The 22747-nt window shown below is 41.2% G+C and overlaps 1 protein-coding gene across 2 annotated transcripts; it reads left to right on the top strand.

The window, feature by feature from the left end:
• The first annotated feature begins 10978 nt into the window (after positions 1 to 10978).
• On the top strand, positions 10979 to 19335 carry LOC109888758 (placenta-specific protein 9). Of its 2 annotated transcripts, none has more exons than XM_020479928.2 (4): positions 10979 to 11101; positions 11200 to 11291; positions 16442 to 16533; positions 17788 to 19335. In XM_020479928.2, the coding sequence occupies exons 2-4, from the start codon at positions 11228 to 11230 to the stop codon at positions 17941 to 17943; spliced, it is 312 nt and encodes a 103-aa protein (XP_020335517.1). In that variant the 5' UTR covers positions 10979 to 11101; positions 11200 to 11227; the 3' UTR covers positions 17944 to 19335. The 2 variants fall into 2 exon arrangements, with proteins under 2 accessions (XP_020335517.1, XP_020335518.1); XM_020479929.2 differs by having other exon boundaries at positions 11006 to 11101; positions 11211 to 11291.
• The last annotated feature ends 3412 nt before the right edge of the window (positions 19336 to 22747 follow it).

The following is a 22747-nucleotide window of genomic DNA, read 5'->3' as shown; positions in this document are numbered from 1 at the left end:
AGACAACAAAGAGTTACACATGGAGTAAACAATTAACAAGTCAATAACACAGTAGAAACCAAAGGGGGAGTCTATATACAATGTGTGCAAAAGGCATGAGGAGGTAGGCAAATAATTACAATTTTGCAGATTAACGCTTGGCGTGAGTGAAGGAGGCTTTGTTGCGGAATAGAAAGCCGACTCTTGTTTTGTTGGTAGAACTTTCAGCCTTGCCTTAACAGTAAAGGTTAGAATGTCCTCGCCAATGGCAGCATTCTGGTACATGGAATGAGAGACAGAGTGGTCAGCACAGTCCAGAGCAGCAGGTTTCCCCTGCAGCCTCAGGCCAGTCCAGTGCTGCACTAGCTGCATCCGTCTGATACCGAGGAGTGTTGTCCTCGATGTAGCCTCCGCAACAACACAACACTATCTGCCACAAAGGCATCAGAGGCAGACACACACACATACACACATACTCACAATCCTCTTGTTAGTGACAGGGAGACATGTCTATGCCAAAGAGTTAACCGGTATCCAGAGCTGACCTATTCTTTTGGCAGGACAATGGGGTTTTGTAGGGTCTGCAGAGTGCTTTTAACTAGGAGACTCAGTATTAACTAAGTGACTGCTGGCTCTCTTCCCTCACCAAAGGTCCTTGCTGATGGGCTGTGTACCACTCGGCCACCCACTAGCCTGGAGCATTGGGGCTTAGATGGTGGGAGGCTCTGTTCCTCTCAGTATAGCTCCCAGTCTGAAATTATTTAGACATTTACAAATTACATTTTTATTTTATTTTGGTTGAGACAAGTATGTTAATGTTGTTCTTAGTCAATGAAATTTGACTAGCCACAGATCAGATAAACAAGTAAAACAGTTTCACTCATGGTTAGAACTAATCCTCTTACTGTTTCTGTTTGGCCAAGTCCGGGGGTATCATCGGATGGGGCCACAGTGTCTCCTGACCCCTCCTATCTCAGCCTCCAGTATTTATGCTGCAGTAGTTTATGTGTCGGGGGGCTAGGGTCAGTTTGTTATATCTGGAGTACTTCCCCTGTCTTATCTGGTGTCCTGTGTGAATTTAAGTATGCCCTCTCTAATTCTCTCTTTCTCTCTCTCGGAGGACCTGAGCCCTAGGACCATGCCTCAGGACTACCTGGCATGATGACTCCTTGCTGTCCCCAGTCCACCTGGCCGTGCTGGGCTATATAAATCAATTTGATTTTGATTTGAAATTTGATTTGTTTAATGAATCATTCTTCATCCTCTGAAATAAATGTTTTAGTTGTAAAGGTACATTGGGTAATAATGAGACACATAGCCAACACTGTATTTTACATTACGGGTCTCTGCAAACTTAACTCTGTGTGCTCAACCCAGCTAGTTGTTGCAAAGTCATTGTTTTTCAAATTCAACTAACATTCATTCAACTCAACAATTTCCCAATTTGAAGTCTAGCCAACTTGGATCTAGCCAACTTGAAAACGTAGCATTGGTAGTAGTCATAAACATAACATAGTCCCAAAATGTACAAAAAAGTGTAAGTAGGATAACTTAAAACATGAAGTCAGTATTTTCCAAAACAAGAATGTTGGAGATTTAAGGAATCGATTGCATTTCATATTTGAGGGTTGGATTTTCATTTCAAGTAATGCCCACTAACACATGGGTGTTTGTTTGTCTCGGAATGCACACTGACTGTGGTCAATTTCGTTTGATGATTGATATCTCTATGGGGCCAACGTCTAACTAACTTTGAGAAGATAACACAAAGATGAGAGAACACCTCAGTCAATTTTATAAAGCCCTTTTTTTTTACATCAGAGAGCGAGAGAGAGACTGGATCAGCAGCACAACAACAGAGGGGACAGTCAGGAGTCCAGCCAAGTAGTCCTGAGGCATGGTCCTATTTTCAAGTTTTGAAAAACGGTTCATTACTCTGAGCTTTATTATAGGTTCACAATGCACTTTAGTGACATCTGCTGGTCGTTTTTTAAACAGTTTTCATCACAACTGTGGCGCAGCGGTTAGCCGTTGGCTTCAGTATCCCACAATCAGCTTTGTGATTTTGACGATTCCTCAGAAGCTCCGGTATCAAACTACAGAATGAGATAGCAAAATCTTAGGCAAAATCATTCGCAAGGAGATTCCTGCAAAAATATTATTTGAAGATAACTTGGCTATATACACGGGTTACCAGTACCGAGTCGATGTGCAGGGGTACGAGGTAAGTGAAGTAGATACTGTATGTACATATAACTAGGACTAAAGTGACTAGGCAACAAGATAGATAATAAATAGTAGCAGCAAAGTATGTGATGAGTCAAAACAGTTTGTGCTAAAAGGGTCAATGCAGTCCGGCTAGCTATTTGGTTAATTATTTAACTAACTATTTAGCAGTATTATGGCTTGGTGGTAGAAGCTGTTCAGGGTCTTGTTGGTTCCAGACTTGGTGCATAGGTACCACTTGCTGTGCAGTAGCAGAGAGAACCGTCTAGGACTTGGGTGGCTGGAGTCTTTGACAATTTTTAGGGCCTTCCTCTGATGCCGCCTGGTATAGAGGTCCTGGATGGCAGGAAGCACAAACTTTTACCCTCACAAACTTTTACAGATGCACAATTGAGAGCATCCTGTCGGGCTGTATCACCGCCTGGTAAGGCAACTGAACTGCCCACAACCGCAGGGCTCTTCAGGGTGGTGCGGTCTGCACAACGCATGACCGGGGGCAAACTACCTGACCTCCATGAAACCTACAGCACACAATGTCACAGGAAGGCCAACAAGATAATCTAGGAGAACAACCACCTGAGCCACTGCCTGTTCACCCCGCTACCATCCAGAAGGCGAGGTCAGTACAGGTACATCAAAGCTGGGACAAAGAGACTGAAAAACAGCTTCTATCTCAAGGCCATCAGATTGTTAAACAGCCATCACTAGCACATTAAAGGCTGCTGCCTATAAACAGACTTGAAATCATTGGTCACTTTAATAATGCCACTTTAATAATGCTTACATAGCTTGCATTACTCATCTCATATGTATATACTGTATTCTATACTATCTATTGCATCTTAGCCTATGCCGCTCTGACATTGCTCATCCATATATTTATATATTCTTATTCCATTCCTTTACTTAGATTTGTGTGTATTAGGTATTTGTTGTGGAATTGTTAGATAATACTTGTTAGATATTGCTGCACTGTTGGAACAAGAAGCACACAATTATTTCACTACACTCGCAATAACATCTATGTGTGTGACCAATAAAATGTGATTTGATTTTGATTTAGTATGATATGTCATGTTTGGTATGGTTACATAAGACAGAAGGTTACTTAAGGCAAAAACGAATAACGCAAACGTCTAGCTACCCAAAGATCGCGTGTTCGAATCTCATCTCGAACTATTAGCAACTTTGCAACTACTTACTACTTTTTAGGTACTTTGCAACTACTTAGCATGTTAGCTAACCCATACCCTACACTAACCTCTTACCTAGTTAATGTTAATCACCCAGCAAGCGTTAGCCACAACAAATTGGAATTCGTAAAATATCATACATTTTGCAAATTCGTAATATATTGTACGAATTGCAATCTGTAATATATCATACAAAATGGATGATGGACATCCACAAATTACTACCGACTGCCTCGATTTGGACTTATGTAGCAAATTTGGAAATTGTGTTTTTTACATTGGATAAAAGTAGAGACTCAGAGCAAGAAAAAGGTATATCATACATTGCAGTTGAGGAACAATGGGAAAGTAATTCTGCTTTGAAAGTTGATCAACTTGTAACACCACTTTTGAGAAAATGGCCCTTGAATGTTTTGGTACACCTACTGGAGAGCTCTTCTTCATCTACACCCATTCAGCATTGTTCTCACCCTCTTAAGCCTTAGGTTTAAACTTACATTTGATTTGATACAGTGTGTTTACCACATGGCCTCACATGGGAATCCTTAAAGAGAAGGCTGGGGGCCTTCTCTTTAAGGATTCCCATGTGAATCCTTCTCCCAAAAGAGAAGCTGCATGTATGCAATGTGAGGCCATGTAAGTTTATTTGTCACATGCACAGAGTACAGAAGGTGTACACGGTACAGGGAAGTGTTTACTTGCATAGTAGCAATATCAAAAACAGAAAGTGTCCAGATAAAATATTTTATCATTATTAGATGCACTTGTCTAAATTGATGGGTCATGTAAAGGAAATGCTATAACCACCACCCAGCCACATCTATCTAGGTGGACGGGTCACTATTGTCTAGACACATGTTCATGATATACAATAGATGGCACCAATCCCTCCCAGACACACCTGGTTTATTTGATGGGTCATGTAATAATCCAGCCAAAGTAGAGTCTTTTGTATAGACATGTAGCTAGCTAGCTAGCTAAACAATGAGCCGACATAATCCCAACTCATAATACTACTAATACAAACATTGTCATAGCTGTTCTATGAATCTGCAGGTAGATAAAGCTACCAACCTCGGTTCAATCTTGTTTCCATTGATCATCCTTGAGATGTTTCTACAACTTTATTGGAGTCCACCTATGGTAAATTCAATTGATTGGACATGATTTGGAAAGGCGCACGCCTGTCTATATAAGGTCTCACCGTTGACAGGCATTGTCAGAGAAGAAAACAAGCCATGAGATCGAAGGAATTGTCCATAGAGCACCGAGACAGGATTGTGTCGAGGCACAGATCTGGGGGAAGGGTACCAAAAACTTTCTGCAGCATTGAAAGTCCCCAAGAACACAATGGCCTCCATCATTCTTAAATGGAAGAAGTTTAGAACCATCAAGACTCTTCCTAGAGCTGGCCGCCCGGGCCAAGATGAGCAATTAGGGGAGAAGGGCCTTGGCCAGGGAGGTGACCAAGAACCCGATGTTCACTCTGACAGAGCTCCAGAGTTCCTCTGTCGAGATGGGAGAAACTTCCAGAATGACAACCATCTCTGCAGCACTCCACCAATCAGGCATTTATGGTAGAGTGGCCAGATGGAAACCACTCCTCAGTAAAAGGCACATGACAGCCCTTTTGAAGTTTGCCAAAAGGCACCTAAAGGTCACTCCGACCATGACAAACAAGATTCTTTAGATTGATGAAACCAATATTGAACTCTTTGGCTTGAATGCCAAGAGACAAGTCTGAAGGAAACCTGGCACCATCCCTGCGGTGAAGCACGGTGGTGGCAGTATCATGCTGGGGGGGGAGGGTTTCAGCAGCAGGGACTGGGAGACTAGTAAGGATCGAGGGAAAGATGAATGTAGCAAAGTACAGAGAGATCCTCGATGAATACCTGCTCCAGAGCGCTCAGGACCTCAGATTGGCGCAAAGGTTCACCATCCAACAGAACAGCGACCTAAGCACATAGGCAAGACAACGCAGGAGTGGCTTCGGAACACATCTCTAAATGTCCTTGAGTGGCCCAGCCAGAGCCCGGACTTGAACCTTATCGAACGACGCTCCCCATCCAACCTGACAGAGCTTGAGAGGATCTGCAGAGAATAATGGGAGATACTCTCCAAATACAGGTGTGCCAAGCTTGTAGCGTCATACCCGAGAAGACTCGAGACTGTAATTGCTGCCAAAGGTGCATCCACAAAGTACTGAGTAAAGGGTCTGAATAATTATGTAAATGTGATATTTCAGACTTTTAAATCTAAAAACGTGTTTTTGCTTTGTAATTATGGGGCATTGTGTGTAGATTGATGAGGATTAAAAAAACAATTTTAGAATAAGGCTGTAACAAAATGTGGAAAAAGTCAATGGGTCTGAATACTTTCCGAATGCACTGTTTAATGACAAAAGAGAAGCTGCATGTATGCAATTATAGACAAGTTGACTAATAACCGACCAAATGTTGGTAATTATAAGCAGAAACATATCTAAATCATGCATATCTACATCAGACATCACATATAGTCGGACGGTTGCGGACGTGGGGGGATTCTATAAACTAATACATGGAATTGTTTAAAGATGGTCATATCATGGATTATTTAGATATTTGATTTACTTAATATATATATATATATTAAACCGTTCAATGCTTTCGTGAGAAGTTTTTGGAGTTTCGGGATGTCTCCTAGTCTTACAAACAGCGCTGTCGCACTGCCACTTTCCACCACAGATGTTGAAGGCTGAGATAGGTGGATTGAGACGATATCTCTAGCTTAAACTGACTGATTTTGATGTTTTTATTATTATGTTAACTAGATTGACGCACGGGTCTTGATTGACACACACCATCTTGATCCAAGATGGCGTAGTAGTGCAGACGTGTTTGTCATTGTCCGTGTAAATGTTATGTTTTTTTTGTGTCTTTTTTTGTATATATTTCAATCTTAAATTAAATATACCTTCCGGGAACCCGCCTCACCCAATTTTTATACCTTATAGCTAGAACCTCCATCAGAGGCTAGCCATCAGAAGCTAACCAGCTAATTAGCTACTAGCTATTTAGTCATTGTTAGCCACTGCTAGCAGCCTTTACCTTTAGCTCAGACACCAGCCGATTTTAGCCTGGATAATACCTGCCAGTCTGCACAGCGCAATATCAACCCTGAGCATATCGGACTGGTTTTCTCCACTACAACACCGGTTTCCTGCCGTAAGCTCTGGACCATCTGGATCATCGCAGCTAGCTAGCTGCTACTGAGTGGCCCAGCCCCAAAGCTGGCCTTGAGCCAGGCCCATCTCCCGGCCTGCTCAGTGGATCCTATGATCATTTGGCTACACAGCTGATGGCTCCCGGACTCTTCACTAACACGACTAGAAGCCACTACGTCACAGGATTCCTGCCGTAAGCTCTGGACCTTTGCATCGGATCATCGCAGCTAGCTAGCTGCTACCGAGTGGCTATAGTGGCTAACGCCCTTGTCCCGAAGCTAGCACCAGTTAGCCTCGAGGCCTGGACCCTATGTCGATACGGAGCCTCGCCGACCCATCACGGCTCTTCCGCCGTCGTAATTCCGTTTGATGTGCCCTCAACCGGCCTTTGCCGGACGTCGGTGAAAATGCTTCTGCTAGCCCCAGCCTGCTAACTTTATGAACGCTGTGTCTCCCGCTTGCTAGCGTAGTAACTACTACCTAACGGCTTCCCTGTTTCATACATTGCTGTTCACTGGACCCTATGATCACTTGGAAACATAGCTGGTGCCTGCTGGACTGTTCATTAATCACGGTACTCCATTTAGTTTATTTTGTTTATCTGTCGGTCCTAGCCTCGAACTCAGGCCCTGTGTGTAGTTAACTTACCCTCTCTGCCCATTCATCGCCATTTTACCTGTTGTTGTCTTAGCTGAATTATCTGTTGTTGTCTTAGCTAGCTCTCCCAATCAACTCTTGTGTTTGCTTTATGCCTCGCTTTATGTCTCTCTCTAATGTCAATATGCCTTGTATACTGTTGTTTAGGGTAGTTATCATTGTTTTATTTTACTGCGGAGCCCCTAGTCCCACTCAACATGCCTCAGATACCTCTTTTGTCCCACCTCCCACACATGCGGTGACCTCACCTAGCATAACTAGTGCCTCCAGAGATGCAACCTCTCTTATCGTCACTCAATGCCTAGGTTTACCTACACTGTAACCGCACCCTACCATGTCCCTGTCTGTACATTATGCCCTGAATCAATCCTACCACGCCCAGAAATCTCCAACGCACTAGACGACCTGTTTTGATAGCTTTTAGCCGTACCCTCATCCTACTGCTACTCTGTTCCTCGGGTGATGTAGAGGCTAACCCAGGCCCTGTGTGCCCCCAGGTGCTCTCATTTGTTGACTTCTGTAACTGTAAAAACCAAGGTTTCATGCATGTTAACATCAGAAGCCTCCTCCCTAAGTTTGTTTTACTCACTGCTTTAGCACACTCCACCAACCCTGATGTCCTTGCCGTGTCTGAATCCTGGCTTAGGAAGGCCACCAAAAATTCTGAGATTTCCATCCCCAACTACAACATTTTCCGTCACGATAGAACTGCCAAAGGGGGAGGAGTTGCAATCTACTGCAGAGATTCCTGCAAATTTGTCATACTTTTCAGGTCTATGCCCAAACAGTTTGAGCTTCTAATTTTAAAAATTAATCTCTCCAGAAATAAGTCTCTCACTGTTGCCGCCTGTTATAGACCCCCTTCAGCTCCCAGCTGTGCCCTGGACACCATATGTGAATTGATTGCCCCCCATCTATCTTCAGAGTTTGTTCTGTTAGATGACCTAAACTGGGATATGCTTAACACCCTGGCTGTCCTACAATCTAAGATATATGCCCTCAATCTCACATAAATTATCAAGGAACCAATCAGGTACAACCCTAAATCTGTAAACATGGGCACCCTCATAGATATTATCCTGACCAACTTGCCCTCCAAATACTCCTCTGCTCTTTTCAATCAGGATCTCAGCGATCACTGCATCATTGCCTGCAACCGTTATGGGTCTGCGGTCAAACGACCCCCACTCATCACTGTCAAATGCTCCCTGAAACACTTCTGCGAGCAGGCTTTTCTAATCAACCCGTCAGTAGGGGATGCCTGATTGTTCTTTAAAAGAAAATTCCTCACCATCTTAAATAAGCATGCCCCTTTAAAAAAATGTAGACCTAAGAACAGATATAACAGTTGGTTCACTCCAGTCCTGACTGCCCTCGACCAGCATAAAAACACCCCTGTGGTGTACTGCACTAGCATCGAATTGTCCCCGCGATATGCAACTTTTCAGGGAAGTCAGGAACCAATACACACAGTCAGTTAACTCCCCCCAAAATTGGGACACTGTGAAGTCCATGGAGAAAAAGAGACCACCTCCCAGCTGCCCACTGGACTGAGGCTAGGAAACCCTGTCACCAACAGCTCCGCACCCCCCACAACTACTTGCCCAAGCCTCTCCAGCTTCTCCTTCACCAAAATCCAGATAGCAGATGTTCTGAAAGAGCTGCAAAACCTGGACCCGTACAAATCAGCTGGGCTAGACAATCTGGACCCTCACTTTCTAAAATTATCCCCTGCCATTGTTGCAACCCCTATTAATAGTCTGTTCAACCTCTCTTCAATATTGTCCAAGATTCCTAAAGATTGGAAAGCTACCGCGGTCATCCCCTCTTCAAAGGGGGTGACACTCTAGACCCAAACTGTTACAGACCAATATCCATCCTGCCCTGCCTTTCTAAAGTCTTCGAAAGCCAAGATAACAAACAGATCACTGACCATTTCGAATCCTACCGTACCTTCTCTGCTGTGCAATCCGGTTTCCAAGCTGGTCACGGGTGCACCTCAGCCACGCTCAAGGTACTAAACGATATCATAACCTCCATCGATAAAAAGACAGTACTGCAGCCGTTTTCATCGACCTGGCCAAGGCTTTCGACTTTGTCAATCACCATATTCTTATTGCCAGACTCAACAGCCTTGGTTTCTCAAATAACTGCCTCGCCTGGTTCACCAACTACTTCTCAGATAGAGTTCAGTGTGTCAAATCGGAGGGCCTGTTGTCCGGATCTCTGGCAGTCTCTATGGGGGTGCCTCTGTATACGTATATCAATGATGTTTCTCTTGCTGCGTGTGATTCCTTGATCCACCTCTACGCAGACGGCACCATTCTGTATACATCTGGCCCTTCTTTGGACACTGTGTTAACAAACCTCCAAACGAGCTTCAATGCCATACAACACTCCTTCAGTGGCCTGCTCTTAAACGCTAGTAAAACTAAACGCATGCTCTTCAACCAATCGCTGCCTGCACCCGCCCGTCCGACTAGCATCACTACTCTGGACAGTTCTGACTTAGAATATGTGGACAACTACAAATACCTAGGTGTCTGGCTAGACTGTAAACTCTCCTTCCAGACTCATATTAATCATCTCCAATCCGAAATTAAATCTAGCATCGGGTTCCTATTTCGCAACAAAGCATCCTTCACTCATGCTGCCAAAAATGCCCTCATAAAACTGACTATCCTACCAATCTTCGAGTTCGGCGATGTAATTTTCAAAATAGGCTCCAACACTCTAATCAGTAAACTGGATGCAGTCTATAACAGTGCCATCTGTTTTGTCACCAAAGTCCCATATACCACCCACCACCGCGACCTGTATGCTCTCGTCGGCTGGCCCTCGCTACATATTCGTTGCCAGACCCACTGGCTCCAGGTCATCTATAAGTCTTTGCTAGGTAAAGCTCCGCCTTATCTCAGCTCACTGGTCACCATAACAACACCCACCCGTAGCACGCGCTCCAGCAGGTATATCTCACTGGTCATCCCCAAAGCCAACAGCTCCTTTGGCTGCCTTTCCTTCCAGTTCTCTGCTGCCAATGACTGGATCGAATTGCAAAAATTGCTGAAGTTGGAGACATATCTCCCTCACTAATTTTAAGCATCAGCTATCTGAGCAGCTTACCGATTGCTGCAGCTGTACCCAGCCCATCTGTAAATAGCCCATCCAACTACCTACCTCATCCCCATATTGTTTTTATTTACTTTTTTTTGCTCTTTTGTACACCAGTATTTCTACTTGCACATCATCATCTGCATATCTATCACTCCAGTGTTAATTTGCTAAATTGTAATTACTTCGCTACTATGGCCTATTTATTGCCTTACCTCTTTACTCCATTTGCACACATTGTATATAGATTTTTCTATTGTGTTATTGACTGTACTTTTGTTTACTCCATGTGTAACTCTGTGTTGTTCATTGTCGCACTGCTTTGCTTTATCTTGGCCAGGTCGCAGTCGTAAATGAGAACTTGTTCTCAACTGGCCTACCTGGTTAAATAAAGGTGAAATATATATATATATTTTTAAATAGACTCTTAAGGATGATTTTTTTCTTCACTCTGAATTCACCCAGTGTGTCATTACATATCATATCGTTCCACAATGATTACAACCCCACCTTCATGCCCTTTCTGCTAAATGTTATCCGTGTTGGAGTATGCTTCAGTGCAGGCTCCAGCTAGGCTGAGGAGTTCCACCCTAGAAACAACCCCCCACCCCTCCCCTCAGATAAAGGGCTTTTGTTCTGCATCTAATGTTTTCATTAGGAAACTGGGTGCAGCCGAGGGAAGAGGAGAGACAGAGAGACTTTCAATACGCTTTTGGGCACTGAATACACTGTGAGTATTTCTTTCTCTCTTTATTCCTCTTTCTTTTCTACTTCCTCCATATTTCTCTCATTGCAAGAGACAGTTAAGACTCTGCTTTTACACTCCAGCTGTACTCCAGGTTTCCTCTCCTACGCCATGACCCGCCCCTACACCATCTCACTTGGACTCCTGCTCCTCCTCATTGGCTACGCAGCGGCAGGTAAGAGACATGATTGGGTGTTGCTGGGATTAGAGGTCATAGGGGAAAGGGCAGGGGGCACAGGAGATGGGTAAACAAACCATCAATAGGTGTGTTGCTTACTCTGTCAGATTCTGTTTTTATCTGGAACCAAAAATGATTTTCCTATGGGGACAGCCGAAGAACACTTCTGGTACCCTGTTTTCTAAGAGTGTAGCAATGCAGAGTACTCACCATGCAATGGAGTTGAAGAGTTATTTGTGCTTAGTGAATCGCTGGAAATAATTTTTTTAATCAATCAATCAAATGTTTTTATAAAGCCCATTTTACATCAGCCGATGTCACCAAGTGTTGTACAGAAACCCAGCCTAAAACCCCAAACAGCAAGCCATGCAGATGTAGAAGCGTAATGTGATGTCGAAGCTTACATGAATTGGGGATCTTTCCACTGTGAAATGGACCTGCTCTTTAAGGAATATCAATCTTGGTCATTCAGCATATAGGTTACAGGATGTGTGTGTGCGGAGGTGATGGTTGGATGAACATGTGTGCGTGTGTGAGAGAGAGAGAGAGAAAGGCCGTGTCTGAATACCCAGACCAGAGTAGTAAATAGTATGAGAAAAAAAATGATGTTTTACAGTACGTGAAGTTTAGAAAGTCGTTTTCTGAATGAATCATTAAATGCGCAAAAGCGTTGACTCCCGCCATTCTTTAATTTTGGTGCAGCGCGTCAATTTATCTGATTATCAGCTGTTGTCGAATACGTGAGTTGGAAAAGACAATTGAATTAAAATGCCAAAATGGGTATACAGTTTATGTAGTACGCTAGTCTGGGTATTCAGACACGGCTAGAGAAGAGAGAGAGAGACAGAGAGAGACAGAGAGAGAGAGAGACAGAGAGAGAGAGAGACAGAGAGAGACAGAGAGAGAGAGACAGAGAGAGAGAGACAGAGAGAGAGACAGAGAGAGAGACAGAGAGAGACAGAGAGAGAGAGACAGAGAGAGACAGAGAGAGAGACAGAGAGAGACAGAGAGAGAGACAGAGAGAGAGACAGAGAGAGAGAGAGAGAGAGAGAGAGGAGAGAGAGAGAGAGAGAGAGAGAGAGGAGAGAGAGAGAGAGAGAGAGAGAGAGAGAGAGAGAGAGAAAAGGGACTCATGGGGTTAGAACATCTGTTTCTTATTTTTAAAGTGTCATCGACCATTCTCCATGTAGTACTTCATCAGTACAGTGTTTGACTACAAACATCTTCAATCGTATCCATATGTCCCGTGTCTGTCTCAAAACCTATCATTCCAACCTTGTTCATTACTCAAAATGACTTCCAGAGAAAATCACAAACACTTCGGTCACTCCTCCATATCCTACTCAATATAGGCTTGAGTGTGACTTCATACACCAGGAATGGCCAACTGTGGCAACAACACATAGAACCACACATTTCTCGCTCTTTCTGCCAACACACTATCGATCCAGGAAATATCCTGGAGATCTGACTAACAACTTGTTAGTCTTATTTTCATTGGCGGGCCTGTATTAGGCAATAGCTGGTTTGTGGGACCACTGGTGTTGTGTACTAACTGATCTAATGCTCTGACTCAGACTGTGTTCTTCATTATTCACTCCACCGCAAACACGCACGCCATCTTCCCGAACCCTGTCTCCCAGGGCAGAGTGTGTTAGATCAGGATCCTGTGGGCTGCTGTTTTTTCCTTTCCTATAGCCGGTTTCCTCTGAGTGTGTGGGTCAGTATTTCTCAACCTCCTGGTGCAACTATGATAGAATACACAAAGGAGTGTGCACTTCATCAGGCATGTCATCATCTGCCTCATTTGCCTTTGTCCAACACACGCTCCCCCCAGACAAGCTTTAGCTGCAGTCTTAGGGCCTTTTGGTGTCCTGACATGTTGACAGCCAAACCAGAGAAGCAGAGGCTGTTTTAACTACCAGAGCAGGGAATTCTGGCATTCAACAGCAAACCACTACGCTCAGATTACATACGCTGGATAGCTATAGAACCGTGTTTGTTTGTTATCACGCGCTAAACTTCAATTCAAAGACAATGCCCTCCATGCATCTTTCACAGATTGTGATCAATTGACATGTCACACGTCTTCCTCAGGGAAAAAGCCTTGAAGTTTGCCGACCGGCTAATATGTCCAGATGGATTTCACATACGGGAAGTTATGGGACCGTCTGTAGTACTGACGCAGAGACATGTGCTGCGTTTTTCTATTGAGAGAAATCCAAAGAGGAGCTCCATCTCACATTCATCCTTTGGGATTCCTTGGCTTTTCTCCTGGGTCCACTTGGCATGCTCTGTGGTGGTGTAATGGAGCTTGTAAAATTGTACCGTGGGATAGCGCCATAAAAACAGCACAACTGGTAATTCATGACTGCTGTTCACAGGGCACTGGAGGACAGTCATGATGTTGGAAAAGTAAATGCCCCTTATGTTGTGTTACTTTTGTGACCGGCAGGGAACAGACTACTATACATGTGAGAGAGGCCAAATTCAACCCTCAACAGACATATATATATATATATATATATATATATATACAACATATATATATACAACATATATATATACAACATATATATATACACAACATATATATATATATATACAACATATATATATATATATATACAACATATATATATTATACAACATATATATATATATACAACATATATATATATATACAACATATATATATACAACATATATATACAACATATATATATACAACATATATATATATATACACAACATATATATATATATACAACATATATATATATACAACATATATATATACAACATATATATATACAACATATATATATACAACATATATATATACAACATATATATATACAACATATATATATATACACAACATATATATATATATACAACATATATATATATATACAACATATATATATACAACATATATATATACAACATATATATATACAACATATATATATATACAACATATATATATATATAACAACATATATATATATACACAACATATATATATACAACATATATATATATATACAACATATATATATATATACAACATATATATATACAACATATATATATACAACATATATATATATATACAACATATATATATATACAACATATATATATATATACACAACATATATATATATACACAACATATATATATACAACATATATATATACAACATATATATATATATACAACATATATATACAACATTATATATGATACAACATATATATATATATACAAATATATATATACAACATATATATATATATACACAACATATTATAATATATATATCCACAATATATATAATATATACAACATATATACTATTATACAACATATATATATATATACAACATATATAATATAACAACATTATATAGATACAACATATATATATACAACATATATATATATACAACAATATATATTATACACCATATATAATATAATATATATATATATACAACATATATATTATATACAAACACTACTATTATATCAACATAATATAATATACAACATATATATATACAACATATATATATATATACAACATATATATATACAACATTAATATATATACAATATATATCAATCTATATATATAACAACATATATATATACAACATATATTATACAAACATATATATATATACAACATATTATATATATAACAACATATATATATATATACAACATATATATATATATATACAACATATATATATTATACAACGATATATACAACATATATTATACACATATATATATACGACATATATATATACAACATATATATATACAACATATATATATACAACACTATATATATACAACATATATATATACAACATATATATATATACAAACATATATATATACAACATATATATATATATAACGGTCTTTGTTCTGTGTTTGTAATGCCTTTTAGTGTGCATATCTACATTAAAAAAACTTTCCTAAGGTCCTAGGACGATATATAGTAAGAAAGACATTTCCAGCTTGAATGGTTTATGTTAAAACGTTCTGTGACGTCATGGAAACCAGGTGCAACAGGAAGTGTGGCTGAAGAGAATAGACAGGGCTCCATGCCATAGATTATACTGTACATGTTCTATGCGTCATTGAGAAGACACCTGTCTTCACAGACAAACGGACCACACATCCCAGCCACATTCCTCACTGCCATAGCCACCGGCGACCAGCGCTTCAGCTCACAGAGAAAAATAAGGGCTCTTAAGAAGGGGTAGGTGGTTAATTGGAACCATTAAACCTGCATGGCAAATGGAAAAAGGTGGTCGAACAATGTATGGATGTTTTTCCATGTTTCTCCACCACACCCAACCCATAAAGGTTCAAGGTTGATTCCAACTGAGAGCACCACACAGTTCACTGCCAGACAAAGTGTTGAGTTGTGTATCAAAGCTAAGCCAAAAGGTGTAGTCTATTTGGCCTAAGGTTATACAAGTATGCAATGCTGCACTGACTCTGGATCATCGGCATCTCTTCTGAATAAACTGGGTCACGGCCTGGTGAAAGTGAGGGTGTACTGATCCTGGTTACGTTTGCTGGAGCGCCATGTCTGCAGAATGGCATGTGGCTGGGGGTTTATGGTGAACTGATTGGCTGGGCAGCAGGCTGCCTGCAGAGAGGAGATGTAGAGGTAATAGAAAACACGTTGAACCGTCTGTGAACCAGACAGACGGGAGAGGGAGGGAAAACAAGGGAGAGGAGACAAGGAAGACTTGTTTTGGTGACCTTTACAGATTAGTTGGATTCATAATGGAACAGAACTGAGGTTTTTTTCCATTTCTGCTGGGAAGAAATTAAGCTGTGGATAGAGATAGTATAGAAAAAAAAATACACAGGGTTTTCTCAGGGAGGATTTGAGAATTCTGCTCTGGTGTGTATTGAAGTCTATAAGTATGTCCTCTAGTCTAGCCTGTTTGAAGGATGTACAGTAAGACTAAGCTATTGAAATGATAAAAGAACAGGTGTTGGTAAAGTCAGAAATAAAGTGAGAAAACATGATCTGTTCTGCAAGATAACACATATTTGTCTTGTAATCAAAAATGATCACCGATGGCCAGTTGTTTTCCATCAGGACCCGAGTCTGCGCTCCAACCCAGAGATGTCCGGTCGAGTGCCTGTCAGGACCACAGTACTCTTCATGACAGACTGGATGTAGTGGAGAAGGTGGAGTAGTAATCAATGCTTTTCACGGTCTTGTTTGGTCACACATTAAACAAAACACATCTAATAAAGCCTTTATAAAGCCGTTATAAGACATATGTTTCTGCTTCACAAACCACTCATAACCAAACATCATAGCATAATAAAAGGTGATATAACAGGTCCTTACACATGCTGCTTTAAAAAAAAAGTGGTGTGACCTTTATGGCACTCTTTAGTATGACACTTAAAGGGTTCAATCAGACACTCGATCTTTGAAGGAATTTGGAAGATTTCCCAGTGGTTTGTAACATTAATACTGTATATCAACTTGTTTTTCGTTTGATCGACGGCCAAACTATCTGCACTATTTCCTTTTAAGGATCATATTTTTTTTAATTTTTTTTAGCTAAAGAGCCCATCCAAACGACTCAGCAGTGGAATTCACTCAGTTACTAACATTTCTTCCTCTTTAAATTCACGCCACCCAGAGAGTATTGATGTTGAGTGAGTATTGAGTGCATTTGAGGAGAACCTATCCCCGGCGGGTAGCCTAGCGTTTAGAGAGGCGATGCCAGTTTGAATCACGGGTCTGACAGGGAAAATATGTTAGGAAGTGAGCTGATAACTGGAGGGTTGCTGGTATCAAATCCTAGATGCTGTTGTGCCCTTGAGCAAGGCACTTAAACCCTCAAAACAGTGGTGGGTATTGGATAGGTAAAAACAATGGTAATAGCTTCAGCTTGTACATTGATATGCTATATGGAAACTTTGCCATATCTTACTTACGATCCAATTCTTTAAAGAGATTCTCCGGTACTTTTTAGTCATTAGTTCTGAAAGTAGGCTCACGACCAAAAAGTGATCCCCGAAAATTGCTTACTACGTCACATACGTGCAGATATGTGCACCGTGTCATTCCTCTCTCAATCGTTCTGTGTGCATCTTGCTAGCTGTCACTCAAATTGCTTGGGGGCTGGCCCATGTGGGGGAAACTGTAGGGAAAATGGCACCACACAGCTCCAGAAAACAATTGTTTTCACACTAGGGATTTCGTGGGTAATTAAGGTAAAACAGTAAATCTGCTCATAGATTATGCATGTATGAACTACACATGGACACATCCAGCCCAAAGCGGGAGTTAAAAAAAATAGTAACTAGTCGCTAAAGTTCCCGGAGCAAGTCTTTAAGATCGACACTCAGGTCTAGGTTAAAGGGACAGGGCCTAAGAATCCATGTGAATTGGGCTGATAGATGGTCCCTGTCTGTCTCCTGCAGCATGTAGAGGACACAGTACAAAAGCTGGAGGCTGAGCTGGCCATGCTGCTGGATGCCATAGAAGCCCCTGAGTGGAGTCCCCTGCTGGAAACTGTTGGAAAACCTGTGGTGGACATCCTGGACGGCCAGGGACTGGGAGAGAATGGCGACTCCTGAGAGAGGAAGAGGAGAAGATCTCTGTTGAGCAGCTACTAATTATACTTCACTTTAGCTTTAGGAAGTGATGAGGGTGCACCTGGCTAGGTCAAACAATGAAAGACTAATGTACAGTCTCTGCTGTTTTGCTGAAGTTGTATTTTGTAAGTAGACAAAAACGGTATAAAACAATCCTTCTAAAGTGTAAACACAGGCTTAGTATATATTCTGTGGTACAGTCGCTAGATCACAACACTAAAGCGTATTTGTCCCCGTAATACACTGCTCTGTTCCTCGGGCACTCATCCTTTCTCTCGTCTTTGGCTGAACTTGAATCCCTACACCCAGGGGTAACTGTGTCCCCAGCCTCTCCGGATGTTTACATCAAAGTCATAAACCATTGATTGTTTTCTCTGGTAATGTCTTCTGTTTTGGGTGGGATTGACCCTTTTCTGTCCCATATGCCTCTCTTCCGCCCCCTGGTGTTAGTCAAGAGTGACACATGCAGCACCGAGTCACAAGGTAGACCTTGCCCTTTAACACAGATCAAGAATCAGGTTACCCTAACCCCCAATCCAATACCAAACCATTAGGGGGCTGTAAATAATACCTGACCCTGTATCCGTGGTTAGGGACCACTAATCATCTCAATGTGGATGAATGACAAAAACAAAATCATTACAGAGACTACTAGAAGGAAGGTATTTATTTATCAAAGCAGATAAAGCAGTATGTCTCAATACACAGAGCAGTTTGAATAGGTACAGTACAAGGCTTCCACTGAGACCCAGGCTAGTTGCAAGTGTATTTATTTAGTCACCATAAAAATCTTACAGAACATGTTTAAAATCGGATCACAAAAAGGAGGGGGGTCATAGATCATCAAACCAGTTTTTTTTTTGTTCTTAAAAATAGTGTACACTATTTTACTAAATGTTTCTACAAAGATCAGACACTAATGTTAGATGTGAGAGCGTTGATCCTTATCCAGTTCACGGTAAAGGTGCTGTGGTAGTTGGTCACTCGCTCTGTAACAATGCTGTTTGAAACACCCAGGTAAATATACTTACAATGTTATCCGATAAACTAGAATGTAAACACATTGGTAAGAACATAGTTTCGATTTTTTTGCGAGTTAGGTAAGCAACATCCGATCAGGAATGGAGATGAATTTTAGATACCAAGGGAATGATATTAGGCTACAATATTGTTGAAAAAAAGCTATCCAGGGTTCTATTAAATTCCATGACTATTCATTACAAATACTGAACATAATTACATGGCCATTTCTAGCAGTGGAGACTGAGCATCCAATCAACTTTTTAATCTAATCGTCATTAGAGAGGACAATGTAAAGACATGTCGAAGAGCTGTATATATACTGTATATAATAAACCAGTGGTTTGAATTGAAGAGAGCGGTCCAGAAGCGTAGAAGAAGGATATCAAGGATCTGGAAGGATTCTGTATGGAGGAATGGTCTAGAATCCCTCCCAAGGTTCTCCAATCCAGAAAACATTTTTATTTTTTTAAATGTCTCAGTACTGTTATCCTCGTGAGGTATTGAAAGGTATTGAAAAAAGGGTGTCAATAATTTTGACCCCTACCTTTTGAAAAAAGTCATAATATGATAGTATATGCCATTTAGCAGACGCTTTTATGCAAATATGAAAGTATTACTTGTTAAACAAAATATCTTTCTCTGAGCAGTTGTATTAGTATAAAATAATATAATTTCACAAACATTTTTAGCATACAATATAGCTCAGTATTTGAATTATTTATATGGTCATTTTTGCTAATTTCTTTCAAGTTTGTGATTGATTTCAGACCCCGCTGCTTGTGTGTGTACATACATACATACATACATACATTGCATTCGTACAGTATTCAGACCCGTTGACTAAGTTTTTGATACGTTACAGCCTTATTCAAAAATGGATTCAATTGTCCCCCCCCCCATCAATCTACCCCATAATGACAAAGCAAAAACAGGTTTTTAGACATTTACTTAAAAAATGTAAACTGAAATATCACATTTACAAAGGTATTCAGACCCTTTACTCAATACTTTGTTGAAGCACCTTCGCGAGTCCTTTAGGTGCCGAGACTTCTTGCATATGACGCTACAAGCTTAGAACACGTGTATTTAGGGAGTTTCTCCCATTCTTCTCTGCAGATCCTCTCAAGCTCTGTCAGGTTGGATGGGGAGCTTCGCTGCACAGCTATTTTCAGGTCTCTCCAGTGATGTTTGATTGGGTTCAAGTCCGGTTTCTGGCTGGGCCACTCAAGGACATTCAGAGAAGCCACTCCTGCGTTGTCTTGGCTATGTGCTTAGGGTCGTTGTCCTGTTGGAAGGTGAACCTTCGCCCCAGTCTGAGGTCCTGAGCTCTCTGGAGCAGATTTCTTTCAAGGATCTCTCTTTCCCTCAATCCCGACTAGTCTCCCAGTCCCTGCCGCTGAAAAACATCATGATGCTGCCACCACCATGCTTCACCGTAGGGATGGTGTCAATTTCCTCCAGATGTGACGCTTGGCATTCAGGCCAAAGAGTTCAATCCAGAGAATCTTGTTTCTCATGGTCTGAGAGTCCTTTAGGTGCCTTTTAGCAAACTCCAAGCGGACTCTCATGTGCCTTTTACTGAGGAGTGGCTTCCTTCTGGCCACTCTACCATAAAGGCCTGATTGGTGGAGTGCTGCAGAGATGGTTGTTCTTCTGGAAGGGTCTCCCATCTCCACAGAGGAACTCTGGAGCTCTGTCAGTGTGACCATCAGGATCTTGGTCACCTTCCTGACCAAGGCCCTTCTCCACCGATTGTGCAGTTTGGCTGGGCAGACAGCTCTAGGAAGTGTTTTGGTGGTTCCAAACTTCTTCCATTTAAGAATGATGGAGGCCACTGTGTTCTTGGGGACCTTCAATGCTGCAGAAATGTTTTGGTACCCTTCTCCAGATCTGTGCCTCAACACAATCCTGTCTCGGAGCTCTATGGACAATTCCTTCGACCTCATGGCTTGGTTTTTGCTCTGACATCCACTGTCAACTGTGAGATCTTACATAGACAGGTGTGTGGTTTTCCAAATCATGTCCAATCAATTGAATTTACCACAGGTGGACACCAATCACATTGTAGAAACATCTCAAGGATGATCAATGGAAACAGGATGCACCGGAGCTCAATTTCAAGTCTCATAGCAAATGGTCTGAATACTGATGTAAATAAAGGTATTTCTTTTTTTAATACATTTGCAAAAATGTCTAAAAACCTGTATTCGCTTTGTCGTTATGGGGTATTGTGTGTAGATTTATGGGGAAAAACAACTATTTAATCAATTTTAGAATAAGGCTGTAACTTACCAAAATGTGGAACAGGTCAATGGGTCTGAATACTTTCCAAATACACTGTGTGTGTGTGTGTGTGTGTGTGTGTGTGTGTGTGTGTGTGTGTGTGTGTATACACACACTACTGATCAAAAGTTTTAGAATACCTCAGTCGGGTTTTTCTTTATTTGTAGTATTTTCTGCATTGTAGAATAATAGTGAAGACATCAAAACTGCGAAATAACACATATGGAATAATGTAGTAACCCAAAAAAGTGTTAAACAAATCAAAATATATTTTATATTTGAGATCATTCAAATAGCCACCCTTTGCCTTGATGACAGCTTTGCACACGCTTTCTCTAAACCAGCTTCATGAGGTAGTCACCTGGAATGCATTTTAATTAAGAGGTGTGCATTCTTCAAAGTTAATTTGTGGAATTTCTTTCCTTCTTAATGAGTTTGAGCCAATCAGTTGTGTTGTGACAACGTATGGGGGTAATATAGAAGATATCCCTATTTGGTAAAAGACCAAGTCCATATTATGGCAAGAACAACTCAAATAAGCAAAGAGAAATGACAGTCCTTCATTACGATAAGACATGAAGGTCAGTCAATCTGGAAAATGTCAAGAACTTTGAAAATTTCTTCAAGTGCAGTCGCAGAAACCATCAAGCGCTATGATGAAACTGGCTCTCATGTGGACCGCCACAGGAATGTTAGACCCAGAGTTACCTCTGCTGCAGAGGATAGTTTCATAAAAATTATCAGCCTCAGAAGTTGCAGTCCAAATAAATTCTTCACACAGTTCAAGTAACAGAAAAATCTCAGCATCAACTGTTCAGAGGGGACTGTGAATCAGGCCTTCATTGTCAAATTGCTGCAAAGAAACCACTACTAAAGGACACCAATAATAAGAAGAGACTTGCTTGGGCTAAGAAACATGAGCAATGAACATTAGACTGATGGACATTTTTCCTTTGGTCTGGAGATATTTTCTTCCAACCGCCATGTCTTTGTGAGACGCGGTGTGAGTGAACGGATGATCTCTGCATATATGGTTCCCATAGTAAAGCATGGTGGAGGAGGTGTGATGGTGCTTTGCTGGTGACACTGTCTGTGATTTATTTAGATTTCAAGGCACACTTAACCAGCATGGCTACCACAGCATTCTGCAGCGATACGCCATCCCATCTGGTTTGGGCTTAGTCCCACTATCATTTATTTTCAACAGGACATCTAGTCTTGAAGGAGTTCCTACATATGCTGAGCACTTGCTGGCTACTTTTCCTTCACTCTGTGGTCCAACTGATCCCTAACCATCTCAATTGGGTTGTGGTTGGGTGATTATGGAGGCCAGGTAATCTGATGCAGCACTCCATCACGCTCCTTGGTCAAATAGCCCTTACACCACCTGGAGGTGTGTTGGGTCATTGTCCTGTTGAAAAACAAATGATAGTCCCACTAAGCGCAAACCAGATGGGATGGCGTATCGCTGCAGAATGCT

Source organism: Oncorhynchus kisutch, linkage group LG4, assembly GCF_002021735.2.
Source record: "Oncorhynchus kisutch isolate 150728-3 linkage group LG4, Okis_V2, whole genome shotgun sequence".
Classification (NCBI taxonomy): Eukaryota; Metazoa; Chordata; class Actinopteri; order Salmoniformes; family Salmonidae; genus Oncorhynchus; species Oncorhynchus kisutch.
Note: the sequence above shows the minus strand (reverse complement) of the source record. Positions and strands in the feature narration are given on the sequence as shown.